The 15,000-nt window shown below is 47.0% G+C and overlaps 2 protein-coding genes across 2 annotated transcripts in view; both read left to right on the top strand.

Annotated features, from left to right (window-relative positions):
• The window catches only part of ppan (Brix domain-containing protein peter pan), a 293,924-nt gene that overhangs the window by 235,469 nt on the left and 43,455 nt on the right, over window positions 1-15,000 (top strand). The window lies entirely within an intron of this gene.
• The window catches only part of LOC145394338 (uncharacterized), a 22,244-nt gene continuing 15,468 nt past the window's right edge, over window positions 8,225-15,000 (top strand). Inside the window, exons 1-3 of the mRNA XM_080268215.1 lie at window positions 8,225-9,414; window positions 9,556-9,640; window positions 13,966-14,074. Of these exons, the coding sequence (XP_080124341.1) occupies window positions 8,225-9,414; window positions 9,556-9,640; window positions 13,966-14,074 (1,384 nt within the window). The remainder of the gene's footprint in view (window positions 9,415-9,555; window positions 9,641-13,965; window positions 14,075-15,000) is intronic.

Genomic DNA, 15,000 nt, shown 5'->3' with positions numbered 1-15,000 from the left:
CACCACCATACACTGCCTGTACGTGGGTATAGGTGGGGCCAGTACGTGGGTGTTGGTGGATGTACGTGGGTGTAGGTGGGGCCTGTGCGTGGGTGTAGGTGAGCGTAGGTGGGTGTAGGTGGGTGTTGGTGGATGTATGTGGGTGTTGGGTGTACGTGGGTGCATGTGGGTGTTGGGTTTTGTATGTGTGTTAGGTGGGTGTACATATGGGTGTACCTGGGTGTTGGTGGGTGTACCTGGGTGTAGATGGAGCCTGTACTTGGTTGTAAATGGGTGTTGGTGAATGTACGTGGGTGTAGGTGTGGCTTGTAGGTGGGTGTAAGTGGGTGTAGGTGGGGACTGTACGTGGATGTAGGTGGGCTTTTTCTCTGCTTAACTGAATCATTACCACCTGCTCTCCCACGTACACTGCCTGTACTTGGGTGTATGTCGTGTAAGTAGTTGTACTTGGATGTATGGTGGGTGTAAGTGGGTGTAGGTGGAGTTTATCGCAGCATAAGTGGATCATCGCCACCTCAGCCCACCATACACTCTCTCTACGTGGGTGTAAGTGGGATAGGTGGGTGTATATGGGTGTACATGGGTGTGGAGATAGGACTGGATGTGTAGGTGGGTGTAAGTGGTGACGTGGTGGGTGTAGGTGGGTGTAAGTGGTGACGTGGTGGGTGTAGGTGGGTGTAAGTGGTGACGTGGTGGGTGTAGGTGGGTGTAAGTGGTGACGTGGTGGGTGTAAATGATGACGTGGTGGGGTAGGTGGGTGTAAATGATGACGTGGTGGGTGTAGGTGGGTGTAAGTGGTGACGTGGTGGGTGTAGGTGGGTGTAAACGTGGTGACGTGGTGGGTGTAAATGATGACGCGGTGGGGTAGGTGGGTGTAAGTGGTGACGTGGTGGGTGTAGGTGGGTGTAAGTGGTGACGTGGTGGGTGTAGGTGGGTGTAAACGTGGGTATACGTGGTTAATATAGGTTTTGACTTGGTTCTTTTCAATCTATCTATCTATCTATCCATCTTTATCTACTATCTATCATCTGTCTTTATCTATCAATCTGTCCATCTATCTATCTATCTATCTGTTTATCTATCAACGGGGATGTATTATGATTGCACATGAGTTGATATTCATGGTACAAAAAAGATTTACTAAACTGTAGTAAGGTGTGTGGAACTGCCTTTTTTCTATCTATCTATTTATCTATCAGTTTATCTATCTATCTGTCTATCTATCTACGTGGGTGTATTATCCCATTATATTTTCAAGGCTAATTCCCCTACCTCATATTTTTTCGGTGAGTGGGGGTGTAGGGAGGGTGTAGGTGAGTATAATTGGGTGTAGCAGGGTGTAGGGACGCATTTAGAAAGTTGGGCGGGGCAGTGGATGGATATTGACGGGTGTTGGGTGGCATTGAAAGGGTGGAGAAGAGTTGGTGTAGCCAGAGTAGAGAGAGAGAGGGTGTAGGTGGGTGTAGGCGGGTGTAGAGGATATGTAGGGAAGGTGTAGCTGTGTTTAACAGAGGCGTGTATATGTATAGCGACTTTGAAAGAGGTGTAGTGTGGTGTAGGCTGAGGTGGAGGGTGTAGAGGCATATATAAGGGAGTGTAGCGGTGATCCAGCGGGGTGTAGGAGGGTGTAGAGCCATTTGTGTAGTTAGGAGGGGCAGGGAATGAATATTGACGGGTGTAGTGGGGTGTAGGGTGACGGCGGAAGGGGTGAGAGGAGAGGGTGTAAGTGGATTAGAGGGGGAGGGGTAGGGTGGGTGTAGGGAGGGTGTCAATGGGTGTAAGGAGGGTGTAAATAAGAAATGAAATCAATTATTCTCTTACAGTCTTTTTCCATTATTATTATTATTATTATTATTATTATTATTATTATTATTAATGTTTGTTGTAGTGGTGATGGTAATGGTAGTAGTAGTAGTAAGTTTTTTCATTATTTAAATAATAAGTGAATTATTATTATTATTATTATTATTATTATTATTATTATTATATTATTATTGCTCTTGTCATTCTTTCCCTTCTTATTAATATCTACAAACTCTCTCTCTCTCTCTCTCTCTCTCTCTCTCTCTCTCTCTCTCTCACCCATATTTGTTTATTTTCCTTACAGATCCTTATCGCTCTTTCTCTTTGTCTCTCTCACAACCTCTCTCTCTCTCTCTCTCTCTCTCTCTCTTTGTCCCTTTTCCTGTTTTCTTTATCTTGACGCTGTTTGTTTACCTTCCGCCTCGTGTGTGTGTGTGTGTGTGTGTGTGTGTGTGTGTGTGTGTGTGTGTGTGTGTGTGTGTATGTTTTGGGTTTGTGTATGTGTGTTAGGACTTTGTATGTATGTATGTGTGTATGTTTTGGGATTGTGTGTATGTGTGTTTGGACCATGTATGTGTACTGTATGTATGTATGTATACGTATGTGTGTGTGTTTAGGGTGTGTGTGTATGTTTGTCAGGACTGTAAGTATGCATATGTATGTATGTATGTATGTGTGTGTGTGTTTAGGGATTGTGTGTATGTTAGGACCGTATGTATGCGTGTGTGTGTATGTTTTGTGATTGTGTGTATGTGTTCATTTGGACAGTGTATGCATGTATGTATGTGTGTATGTTTATAATTACGTGTGCACCTTTGATCAATATTTGGTTTACACAGCCTAGGAGCTGGTCAAACCCCTATAAGGTCTTTCTCACACTGTATAACAATGGCAAAATGGTCTCTCGCCTCGTTAGCCCCACCAGTGTAAAGGAATTATTGACCGCCCCTGTACGCATCAGTGCCTGTGTGTGAAGCCCTGTTTAGCTAGTCAGGCGGAATGTGTGTGTGTGTGTGTGTGTGTGTGTGTGTGTGTGTGTGTGTGTGTGTGTGTGAAAGAGAGAGAGAGAAAGAGAAAAGATGAGTTTATGTATGTGTGTGTGTGAAAGAGAGAAAGAGAAAAGGTGAGTTTATGTGTGTGTGTGTGTGTGTGTGTGTGTGTGTGTGTGTGTGTGTGTGTGTGTGTGTGTGTGTGTGTGTGTGTGTGACTGAATCAGTACTCAGCCAATCAGCCGGAATCTATTTAATCTTTTTGACTCAGCTGTGTGTGTGTGTGTGTGTGTGTGTGTGTGTGTGTGTAGTTTTTTGGAGCGTGTGTATGTGTATGTTTTTATTTAGAGCTTGTAGAATGTTTGTTTTTTTAAGAGCAGTTTTTTTTTTTCGAAGGATTGCGTATGTGTGTATGTATGTGTGTAGGTCTGTGTCTGTGTGTGTTTGTTATGTATATGTGTGTATATGCGTTTGTGTGTGCGTGAGGGTACTGTTTGTTTTCGGAAGGTGTGTGTGTGTGTGTGTGTGTGTGTGTGTGTGTGTGTGTGTGTGTGTGTGTGTGTGTGTGTGTGTGTGTGTGTGTGTACCCCCCACTGACCACAGGTGTGAAAATCCTGATGGTTCTCCCTGGGGCGCCCCTCCCTCCTGCTGAGCCCCCCCCTCTTCTCTCTCTCTCTCTCTCTCTCTCTCTCTCTCTCTCTCTCTCTCTCTCTCTCTCCATTCATTGCATTCATACCTTACCTACACACACACACACACACACACACACACACACACACACAAGACCCACCACCACCACAGTATACATCCATTCACGCCGCGACCACATACGCACCCACCACACACCCACCCTACCTACCGCACACTCAGGAGACCCACCACAGCACCACCACCACACCCCAGCACTACACCCACTGAGTCAACATAGCCCAGTGACACGCGACTCCACTTATTCAAACAGCTCTCATGCCGGTATGCCACTCACCCCCGCCCGAGAGACTGGTGTGGTGGTGTGGTGTTGTAGGGAAGGGATGATGTGGATTGATAGGGAAGGGGTGGTGTGGTGTGGTAGGGAAGGGGTGGTGTGGTGTGGTAGGGAAGGGGTGATGTGGTGTGGCATTGGTGTGGTGTGGTGTGGTAGGGTAGAGGTGGTGTGGTGTGGTAGGGTAGAGGTGGTGTGGTGTGATAGGGAAGGGGTGATGTGGTGTGGCATTGGTGTGGTGTGGTAGTTTTGTGAAGCGTTATGGATGGTTGGTGAAGTGGTGTGGTGGAGATTTGGTGTGGTGTGGTATGGTGTTTGGCGAGTTGGTGCTGTGTTAATGGTATGGCTGTTTAATATTCGTGATGTAATTTTATGAGTGGTGTTGTGGTGTGATGGTGATGTGCAGTGGTGTGGTGATGTGATGAGATAGGGATGGTGTGGTGGTGATTGTGTGAAATGTGGTCATGGTGTGGTGAGATAGTGTTTTAGTGTGGTGTGGTGATGAGACGGCGGTAGTGATCTGGCTTGTCTTGATAGTGGTGAAATGGTGTGGTGATGAGTGTGTGTGATGTGTTTTGATTGCGGTAGTAGTGTGGTGATGATATAGTGATGTGGTGAAGTAGCAGTCGTGGTGGTGGTGAGGTGGAGTAGTTATATAATGTAGGGTTTGTGGTGAGATTAGTGGTGTGGTGGTGAGTGGTGAGGATGGTGGTGAAATATTATGGTGGTGAATGATTGGTGATGATGTGTTGATAGTGATGATAGAGAGTGGATTTTTGTGGTGAAGTTTGGAGATCTTCACTACTAAAACCACAGCTATCACACCACATACAACAACCACACCACACCACACCACACCACACCAAACCAAACTAAACCACATCACTTCACACCAAACCAAGCCACACCACACCACACCACACCACCACACTCACCTCTGGCAGGGTTTGGAGTGGGAGAGAATGACAAGACAGGATCCTATTAAAACTTGTAAGCCCGACGGTGTGGCAGGGTAGGTGGGTGTGGGTGGTTGGCAGGGTGTAGTTGACAAGGTGTATGCAGGGCGTTGTCGACAGGGTGGATGGCAGAATGTGGGTGGGTTGCAGGGTGTGGATGGTAGGTGTGGTTGTGTGGCAGGGTGTGAGTGGGAGGGTGTTTGGCAGGGTGTGGGTAGCAAGGTATAGATGGCAGGGTAAGGGTGGTAGATTAGATGGCAGGGTATATGGCAGAGCGAGCGTGCAGGGGTGGCAGAGGTGACGGCTGGGCAGGTGAATGGCAGGGTGAGAGAGGCGTGGATATGTATGGCAGGGGCGTGAATGGGTAGAGGGCAGTGTGACAGGGATATGCGTGGTAGGGTAAAAAGCAAGGTGGAGAAACAGTGATACAGGGGCTGTACAATATGATGGCGTGGAGTGATGGAAGGGTATATGGTGGCAGGGGAAGCGCAAGGTATGGATGGCAGGGGAAGGGCAGGGTATGAGTGGCAGGGGATGAGGCGTCAGACCATGATGGCGGGGGTTGTGGTGGTAGGGAAAGTTTTAACAGGGTAGGGGCTTTCCAGAGATGTAAATGACACGGAAAGGGCAGGGGTAGGGAAGGAAAAGGATGTTTATGACAGGGAGAGGACAGAGGGGAAGGACAGGGGTGTTTGTGGGGAAGGTAGGGGTATGGATGACAGGGAGAGCCAGGGTAGGGGCGGTGCAGGGAAGGGGTAGCAGAGTTAGGAGTGTAAATGCGTGAGGCTCGAAGGTGGGTGTTAATTGATTGGCAGGGTGTGGGTGTCGACAGGTGAGGTATGACAAGGCTAGGGTGACTGGCAGGGTGTGGACGGAGAGAGAACTGTGGTAGGGTGTGTGTGTGGTGGCAGGGGTGAGAAACGCTTAGTCAGGGAGGCGTTTGAGATGATGGTGTGATGAGTTTGGTTGAACGTGGGAGGTGAGGATGGTTGTTGGAGAGAGAGAGAGAGAGAGAGAGAGAGAGATCTAATGGCAGGGGTGGTGACAGGGGGAACAATGAACTGGTAAGAGAGAGAGAATCGTATACAGGAGGGGCAGGGTAAGCACAGTGGAGGGGCGCGTGGAAGAGGTGGGTCGGCAGGGTGCATGGGCGGGCAGGGTTGACAGGGCGATAATAAGATGAGAGAGAGAGAGGGAGAGAGAGAGAGAGAGAGAATTAGTACTATCTCTATCAAAACTGAGTGCCCCTAAGTGTAAGCAAGCTCTAAAATTTTACAAAATACCTATACTCCTTTCACCTTAACTTGGCCCAGGTTTTTTTTTTAATCTTTTGCAGCTTATTTCACGTAGCTCGGTGGTAGAATAGGACAGGGCCGTGACTCTACATCCTTTCCATGGCACTTCTTCGTGACTGGCATCATATTGTAGTGCCAGTCTCTTTTGTTACGGCTCCGCATTCGAGATGGAGAGAGAGAGAGAGAGAGAGAGAGAGAGAGAGAGAGAGAGAGAGAGAGTATAAGTTAGAGAGAAAAGTAATATTGTTAGATGTTACTGGCTTCCATCTCTCAATACAGGAAGGATATTAATTACAATCTTCCTCTCTCTTTCTCTCTCTCTCTCTCTTTAGTTAGCTTAGGATAGATTTATATACCCGAGGAGATAGATATATAGCCCTCATTAACCCCTTCACTGCCAGAGGTCAGGTCAAAGTTCAGTGTAATCGTTTAAAGTTGGTAAAGATAAAATAGAGAATGTATCGTGTGAGTGGATGGTACAGTTTGAAGGATTAACATTTCTTCTGAGCAGTTTACTCTCTCTCTCTCTCTCATATTCACTGTAGTGTGGCTCTGAAATGCAAAATAATTACGGTATATAAGTAACTCTCCCAATTTAAATTCTCTGTCTGTCCCTTCGAATCATTTATTGTTGTATTAGGAAAGTAAAGACGTGGGGCTACAGTACGTAATCTTGGCGTTTTGGGTGAGTGCCCAGTCGCTCGTCCCTTAGTGGCATAATGTGAGAAATACAGTAAGCGCCAACCACGCCTCAGATATAAGCCCGTATGAGTACGTGAAAATAATGGCAAATGTGGAAGCTAGGTACGTAAAAATAATGGTTAATGTGGAAGCTGGGTACGTGAAAATAATGGTTAATGTGGAACTGGGTACGTGAAAATAATGGTTAATGTGGAAGCTGGGTACGTGAAAATAATGGCAAATGTGGAAGCTAGGTACGTAAAAATAATGGTTAATGTGGAAGCTAGGTACGTGAAAATAATGGTTAATGTGGAAGCTAGGTACGTGAAAATAATGGCACATGTAGAAGCTGGGTACGTGATAATAATGGCAAATGTGGAAGCTGGGTACGTGAAAATAATGGTTAATGTGGAACTGGGTACGTGAAAATAATGGCACATGTAGAAGCTGGGTACGTGAAAATAATGGCAAATGTGGAAGCTGGGTACGTGTATATAATGGATGAGACAAGGACGCGTTGACTGAAGGAGCCAGGGTGACGGTAGGGAGGCGACAGGGTGAGAGGGTGGAAGCGAAGGAGGAAAGGATGAGGCAGGGGGTTTTGCAGGGGATTGGTGAAGGATAGGGTAGGGTGATGTGTAGGAGGAGGAGGAGGAGGGAGGCAGGATTCAAGGTGGAAGGGTAAGAGAGGAGCATGGTGACAGGGTGACATAATAACAGGGAGTCAAGGTGGAATGGTAGGAACGATGGAGAGCGGCAGGGTGATAAAGTAATACGGGGGGGGGGGGTAAGAGGAGACTGTGGTAGAGGGGAGGAAGGGGTTGAAACAGGGTAACAGGGGAGGAATGAAGACTGGAAGTGTAGGAAGAACGGAAGGAGAGGGTTAAGGTTGAGATCAGTGGGAGAGTTATGTGGTGGTAGGGTGGAGGCAGGGTGACAGGGTAAGAGGGTGCCAAAGTGGAAGGGCGAGAAGGAATCACTTCGAGAGGAACAGGGTGATATGTGGTGGCAGCAGAGGTGACAGGGTAAATCAGGGTGGAAGGGTAGGACGGTGCAGGGTGTAGTAGGACGACAGGGTGGTGTGGTGGTTGGGGGTAGATGGTGGTAGGGGGTAGTGTGGCAGGTTGGGACGTGGCCACTATCAGCAGCAGCGATTTGTCGGAGCCGCACTCAGACACAATATTTGGAAAATGGAGGCTGGAGAGGCGAAAACTTTAGTCAAACAACTGGTCCCTGATTGGTCCACACCGATCAATGTTTGTGCCAACACGGCGGTGATTGGCCAGGGGGCGGGCCCGTAACGAGGTGGGCGGGGCGCGGCGGTGTGGTGACCAGTGGGGTGGTGTTTGTGGTGGGTGGGCGGGGCCATGTGGTGAGTGAAGACTGTGGTGGCTGCGGCCATAACAACACAACACATCTGAGTGTGGTGCGGTGTGGTGTGGTGACCGCGTGCTGTGTGGCCAGTGTGACTCAGTGACTCACGTGTACTGTTCTGACAGACTCACTCACTGACCCACCATGGACTCTGTGTGTAACCGTGAGTCCTCTGTGTCCCCACCGACCGTGCTGGCGCCCGTGGCCGTCAAGCCGCCTCCCCTGCCTGACGCCCACGCCGCCGCCGCCGCTGCTGCTGCCGCTGCCGCTGCGGCGGCGGCGGCGGGCCCAACGGAGCAACAGCGGCTGCTGTACCAACTGGCGTTGGCGGAGAGGCTGCGTTTGGCCTCTGCTGGCCTGGCGTGGGCGCGACCACCGCTGCCGCAGCCGCACCCGTTGCCGCAGCCACACCCGCACTTGCCGGAGGGCCTGATGGCCCCGGGGCTGCTGGGCGCCGCCGGGTACGGGTACGGGTACGGGTGCAGGCTGCTGGACCCAAGGGCATTGCTGCCTCGCGGTCCAGAGGAACCCAAACCCCAACACTCCTACATTGGTCTTATCGCCATGGCCATACTCAGCAGTCCGGACCGAAAGTTGGTCCTGAGCGACATCTACCAGTACATCCTGGACCACTACCCGTACTTCCGGTCCAGGGGTCCGGGTTGGCGCAATTCCATCCGACACAACCTGTCGCTCAACGACTGTTTCGTCAAGGCGGGTCGTTCCGCCAACGGCAAGGGCCATTACTGGGCCATACACCCCGCCAACATTGACGACTTCCGCCGCGGCGACTTCCGACGCCGACGCGCACAGCGCAGAGTGCGCAAGCACCTCGGACTCGCCGTCGATGACGACTCCTCCCCGGAGCCACCCTCGCCCACCCCTGCCCTGCCCGCCCCCCACGACTCTCCCACGCCTGCCCACCACCACGGCCACCAGCACACAACCGCCCTCACGCCCTCAGACGACACCCCACAGTCGCAGGGAACGCTGCCGCAGCAACCTGTGGCTCGTAAGCGGCAGTTCGATGTTGCCAGTCTGCTGGCGCCAGACGACAAGCTGCCCAAGACCCGCCGCCACACCGACACCGCCCACGACACCACCCACGACTCCGCCCACGACCCCGGTGAGATCGACGTAGTGAGTGACGACCCAGGCGACGACCCCCGTCCCGCCCCTGCCTCTCCCTCACCCACACCCGCCGCTCACGATGACGACGACGACGACGAGCAGCGGCCGTGGTCGCTGCTGGGCTGGATGTCCGGCACGGCGTGGCCCCTACCGCCGCCCACGGCACCGGAAGACCAGGACCCTCGCCCCGCCCGCGACCCCCCGCCCACACACTGAGGCGGGCGAGCGCTGTAGTGTCCTTGTCCTGCACCTGTACTGTGTGTGTCCCAACCCAGCCCTAGACTTGGCCAACCCGCCCCGGCCCATGCCACTGTTTCTTGACACAATAAAGTATATTTGTTCAGCCGTGTTTCATTCCACCGCCATGCCGCGTGTCCCCCCGCCCCACACCTACACCTCCTCAAGCCTATACCCGCCATTTACACGATGGTAAAAAAAAAAAAAAAAGTATCCATCTCCGCATTGTTCATATTGGCTTTATTTTCGTATAGTAGATATTCTGAATGTGCGGTGTAATTCAGACGTTAAATTTAGGTACCGTCTTTACTGTTAGAAGTATCAGGCATACACGTAAGAATTTATTGGCGAATATTTCAAAAGTTCATACGCTGTTCTAAAACATTCAGACGAAAAATGTTTAAGGATACTTTTTCTGTGTGTGGAGGAGGGAGAGGGGACACTATCACATCTCATAATTATGCACAATGTGCTGTATTAAAGGCAGGACCAAATTACTTTGTTTCCTGTGTTGGTAAATACGTGTAAAATATATATATATATATATATATATATATATATATATATATATATATATATATATATATATATATATATAGATAGATATATATATATATATATATATATATATATATATATATATATATTTGTTTGTGTGTGTGTGTGTGTGTTTTATTATTATTATTCACTCTCATCTTAAATGTCAGGATCAACTGCCTAGCCCCGGATTCCTGCGTTCCTCGTGGGGCAACGTAGGTTTGGCTGATGGATGGATTATTATTATTATTATTATTATTATTATTATTATTATTATCATCAAGCTTTAGAAACTTTCCAACTGAAAAGGATTTCCACATACTGTACTCTTGTTACTTTTCTTTGGTCCAACTTCTTGCCTTGCTGCCGCTTATTTCACGTATCTCAGTGGCAGAAGGACAATACTGCAGCACTACATCCATTCCATAGCACTTCTTCATGACTGGCATCATATTCTAATGTTAGTCACTAGTTACACCTCCGTATTCAAGATGGAGCGATGGCAATTTTAGGCCAAGCTAGAGTAAAGAGAGTATAGCAGCCTCCACCACCACAAGGGTCATCCACATAGCCGTGGACCATCACCGGGAGATAGGAGAAATTACTTAGCCTTCCAATTTAGGCTACAGGGTTGTCCATATATAACGCTCCACTTCTCCTCCACCGGGCCATGTCTTGTGTCTCGTGGGGACGGCTCAGTCAGTGTTATCAGTACCTACCCAGCCTCAGTTAGCCTCACTCCCCCTGCCGCGCCCACACCAGCCCACTGAGCCGTCCTTTATCCTTTCGCACTCCTCTGTTATACTTCTTTCACTTTAACTTGGCCCAGAGATTCGTCCTGTGCGGCTTGCTTCCCATAGCTCAGTGCCAGAAAAAGGCATAATAAAAGAGAGAGAGAGAGAGAGAGAAAGTATAGCCATTCACCACCACCACCACCACCACCATCATCATCATTTTTTCTCTTCATACTCAGTACTGTTCTGTTCTTCTGCTCTTACATACTGCCTACTTCATTAATATCATCATCATCACATTATCATCAATGTCATCATCATCATTATCATCATCATCATTTTTACTCTTCTTACTTAGTACTATTTTATTAGTTCTTCTTCTCGTATATTCTGCTTACCTCATTAACATCACTATCATCATAACCATCATCATCATCATCATCATTGTCATCACCATCATCATTTTTACTCCTCTTACTAGTACTATTCATATTACTTCTGTTCTTATATTCTACTTGCCTCATTAATATCATCATCATCATCATCATCATCACTATCATCATCATCATCATCTTTATTTTTACTCCTCTTACTTAGTGCTATTCTGTTACTACTTCCGCTCATATATTCTACTTACCTCATCAATATCATCATCATCATCATCATCATCATCATCATCATCATCATTCAAACTCAGGAGCATGTAAAGTAAAACTCTGAAAGGTGCTAAAGTTAATAATCAGGATGTTCTATAGCCAGTCCATAATGGAAAAAATGGTGGAATGGTAATATTATGGATTATTTGTGTATAGCCAGAAGTCATAATCCTGTGAGGGGTGGTCGTTTGTGTTTGAGATAGTGGTTTTACGGGGAGAGGCACAAACCCTCCACCAACCCACTTATTAACACATAGGGAACACGTATGGGTTGGTTATATGGTTACCACCCAGCGTTGTAAATGATTTAGTGGCTTACAGGAAACCATTTGGCTTGTCACTCAATGTAAAGCCACCTGGAAAGGAAAGAAGAATAATCAAATGTGACAGGCAAGATGGGAGAAATAGGAAGAGAGGAGGACAGACACAGAAAAAGAATGATAAAGATGGAGGAAGAAGTAGGCAGCACTGCATCAAGTGAGAGGATGATGAAATAGGGAGAGAGGAGGGCAGACACAGAAAAAGAATGATAAAGGCGAAGGAAGAAGTTGGTAGCATTACATCAAGCGAGTGAATGGTGGTCGCCGCCGCCTACCACCGAATACAACAGTGGAATGATGATGTAAATGATAATGGAATGGTGGGGTGGCAATGTAATGGGTTAAATAATCATAGGGTAATGATAATTTTTTTGGAAGACTGGAAATAATTATAATGGAAGAATATAAATCAATATAGCCATCTCAGTAGTATTAAGATATTGACGGAATCATTGAAAAAGAATGCTCTCTCTCTCTCTCTCTCTCTCTCTCTCTAACAAAAAGACAATTTTCTCAGAAGATAAAAAATTCAATACAATAAATGGCAAAATAATGGTAACATCAAAAGTAAGAGATAAATGGGTTGCACACCATCCATTCACCCGATGTAGCGCTACTTTCAGGTGAGTACATCGGTCGTTACAGGAAACCATTCATAGATAGTTTGTCTTTGAAACAGGGATGTGTCATGTCTCCATGGTTGTTCAATCTGTACATGGATGGGGTAATAAAAGAGGTACAAGGTAGGGTAGTGGATGTTGGAGTGGCCCTGGTGAGAGAGGATAGTGTTTGGAAACTCCCTGTACTGTTGTTTGCAGATGATACTGTGTTGTTGAGTGAAGACGAAGGGGAGCTGCAAGGCTTGGTGGATGAGTTTGAGAGAGTGTGTAAGAAACGGAATCTAAAGGTGAATGTAGGGAAGAGTAAAGTGATGGTCTTTGAGAGAGGTGAAGTCAGTGAATGTACAGTGAGGTTGGATGGTGAGGAATTGGCAAATGTGAGTACGTTTAAATACTTGGGTAGTGTGATGAGTAAGGATGGAGGTTTGGAGGGTGAAGTGCTTGAAAGGGTACAGCAGGGAAGAAAGGTTGCTGGTTCTTTGAAAGCAGTGATAAGAAACAGGGAAGTGAGCGTGGAAGTGAAAAAGTTACTACATGACAGTATTGTGATACCAACTCTAACGTACGGAATTGAAGCTTGGACATTGTTGGAAGGACACAAGTCAAGAGTGAGAGCAGTGGAAATGAGTTATTTAAGAGGAGCCTGTGGAGCCACATGGAGAGACAGGCTGACGAATGAGGATATAAAGGAGCTTTGTGGTGTTGATGTGGATGTGATAGGAAGCGTTATGAGGAACACACTGAGGTGGTTTGGCCATGTGGAGAGGATGGAGGGTGAAAGACTGACGAAGAGAGTGTATGTGAGTGAGGTGGAGGGGGGAAGAGGGAGGGGGAGGCCGAGGATGAGATGGAGGGATGGTGTGGAGAGGTATATGAGAGAGGGGGGTGTGAGTTGGGAACAGGGCAGTGAAATGGCGGGGGACAGGGCGACTTGGAGGCGATTAGTTTGTGGCCACCCCAAACGGGATTGAGGCGTCTGGCAATAGATAGATAGATAGATAGTCTTTCCTTCATTCTTTCCTTGTCCTTCTGCCTACGGGTGACTTTACACTCCCTCTTCTGTCTTTCTTTCCTTTATTCTTTCCTCTTCCTTCAGCCTGTGGGTGACTCTACACTGAGTGACAAGCCAAATGGTTTCCTGGGCAGGAAACCATTTACAACGCTGTGTGGTAACCATATAACCAAATATTGGCGCCTGGTGGTTTAATGGGTAATTATTGCGCTCCAATCAGATTGAGCCGGTGAAGGTTTATATCCAAGGGATGGTTGGGGTTTATTGCTCACGTAATGCCACTCAGGGATGAGTGAGGCTGGTCACTCTCATCTTAAATGTCGGGACCAACTGCCTAGCCCCGGGCTCCTACGCTCCTCATGGGGCAATGTAGGATTGGATGATGGATGGATGGATAGATAGATAGATAGGTGCCTGGTGGTCTAGTGGGGTGAGGGGTTTGAGTCTGAGGGTTGGCTGGGGTTAATTTCTCACCTTATAATACTACTCAAGGATCAGGGTCTGGTAGGGCAGTAGTAGTTAGCAGTAGTAGTAGTAATAATAATAATAGTAGTGATAATAGTAGTAGTAGTAGTAATAGCAGTAGCAGTAGTGGTAATAGTAGCAGTAGCAGTAGAAGTAGTGGTAATAATAGTAGTAGTAGCAGTAGAAGTAGTGGTAATAGTAGTAGTAATAGCAGTAGCAGTAGTGGTAATAGTAGCAGTAGCAGTAGAAGTAGTGGTAATAGTAATAGCAGTAGCAGTAGTGGTAATAGTAGCAGTAGCAGTAGAAGTAGTGGTAATAGTAGTAGTAGTAGCAGTAGAAATAGTGGTCATAGTAGTAGTAGTGGTAATAGTAGCAGCAGTAGTAGTAGCAGTAGTAGTAGTGGTATCTCAGGTTCATTTGAAACGTGAACCCAGTGGACTGCAGGCTTAAATTCTTCCCCTGCAGTCCACCATCCTACTTTCGGGGGATAGGGAAGTAGTTGAGGGACGCTTGAATAACCAGGCAGTGGAGCCGCCTGGGTATATCAGTGCCACCACGTGAAGGCTCCCCTCTCCAACACCACTAGGCCAGTAAAGGTGCGGGGCTGCATAAAAAAAAAAAATCTATAATAAATAAAAAATAATTACATAAATGAAGGAATGAAAGTAAAAAAAAAATAATAATTAGAATGATAAATTATAAATGGATGGAATATCATGAAGGAAGGGTTGAATAATGTGTTAAAGAGTTAATTTGATAAAGAGGATGGATAGATAAATAGTGATAGATAAATAGGTAGGTAGGAAGATAGAAGGATAGAGATAGATAAATAGGTAGGTAGGAAGGTAGATAGATAGATATAAAACGGATAGATACAGTGTGATAGATAGAGATAACTAGGTAGGTAGATAGTGATAAAGGGATAGATAGATAGGTACTTAGGTAGATAGATATAAATAGATAGGCAGTTAGATAGATAGTGTTAAACGAGTTGATAGGTAGGTACTTAGGCAGATAGATATAAATAGATAGGCAGGTAGATAGATAGTGTTAAACAAGTTGATAGATAGGTACTTAGGCAGATAGATATAAATAGATAGGCAGATAGATAGATAGTGTTAAACCGATAGATAGGTAGGTCCTTAGGCAGATAGATATAAGTAGATAGGCAGATAGATAGATAGTGTTAAACATATAGATAGGTAGGT

Source organism: Coenobita brevimanus, chromosome 27 (genome assembly GCF_032717465.1).
Source record: "Coenobita brevimanus isolate Jiangsu-jjx chromosome 27, ASM3271746v2, whole genome shotgun sequence".
NCBI classification, from domain to species: domain Eukaryota; kingdom Metazoa; phylum Arthropoda; class Malacostraca; order Decapoda; family Coenobitidae; genus Coenobita; species Coenobita brevimanus.
Note: the sequence above shows the minus strand (reverse complement) of the source record. Positions and strands in the feature narration are given on the sequence as shown.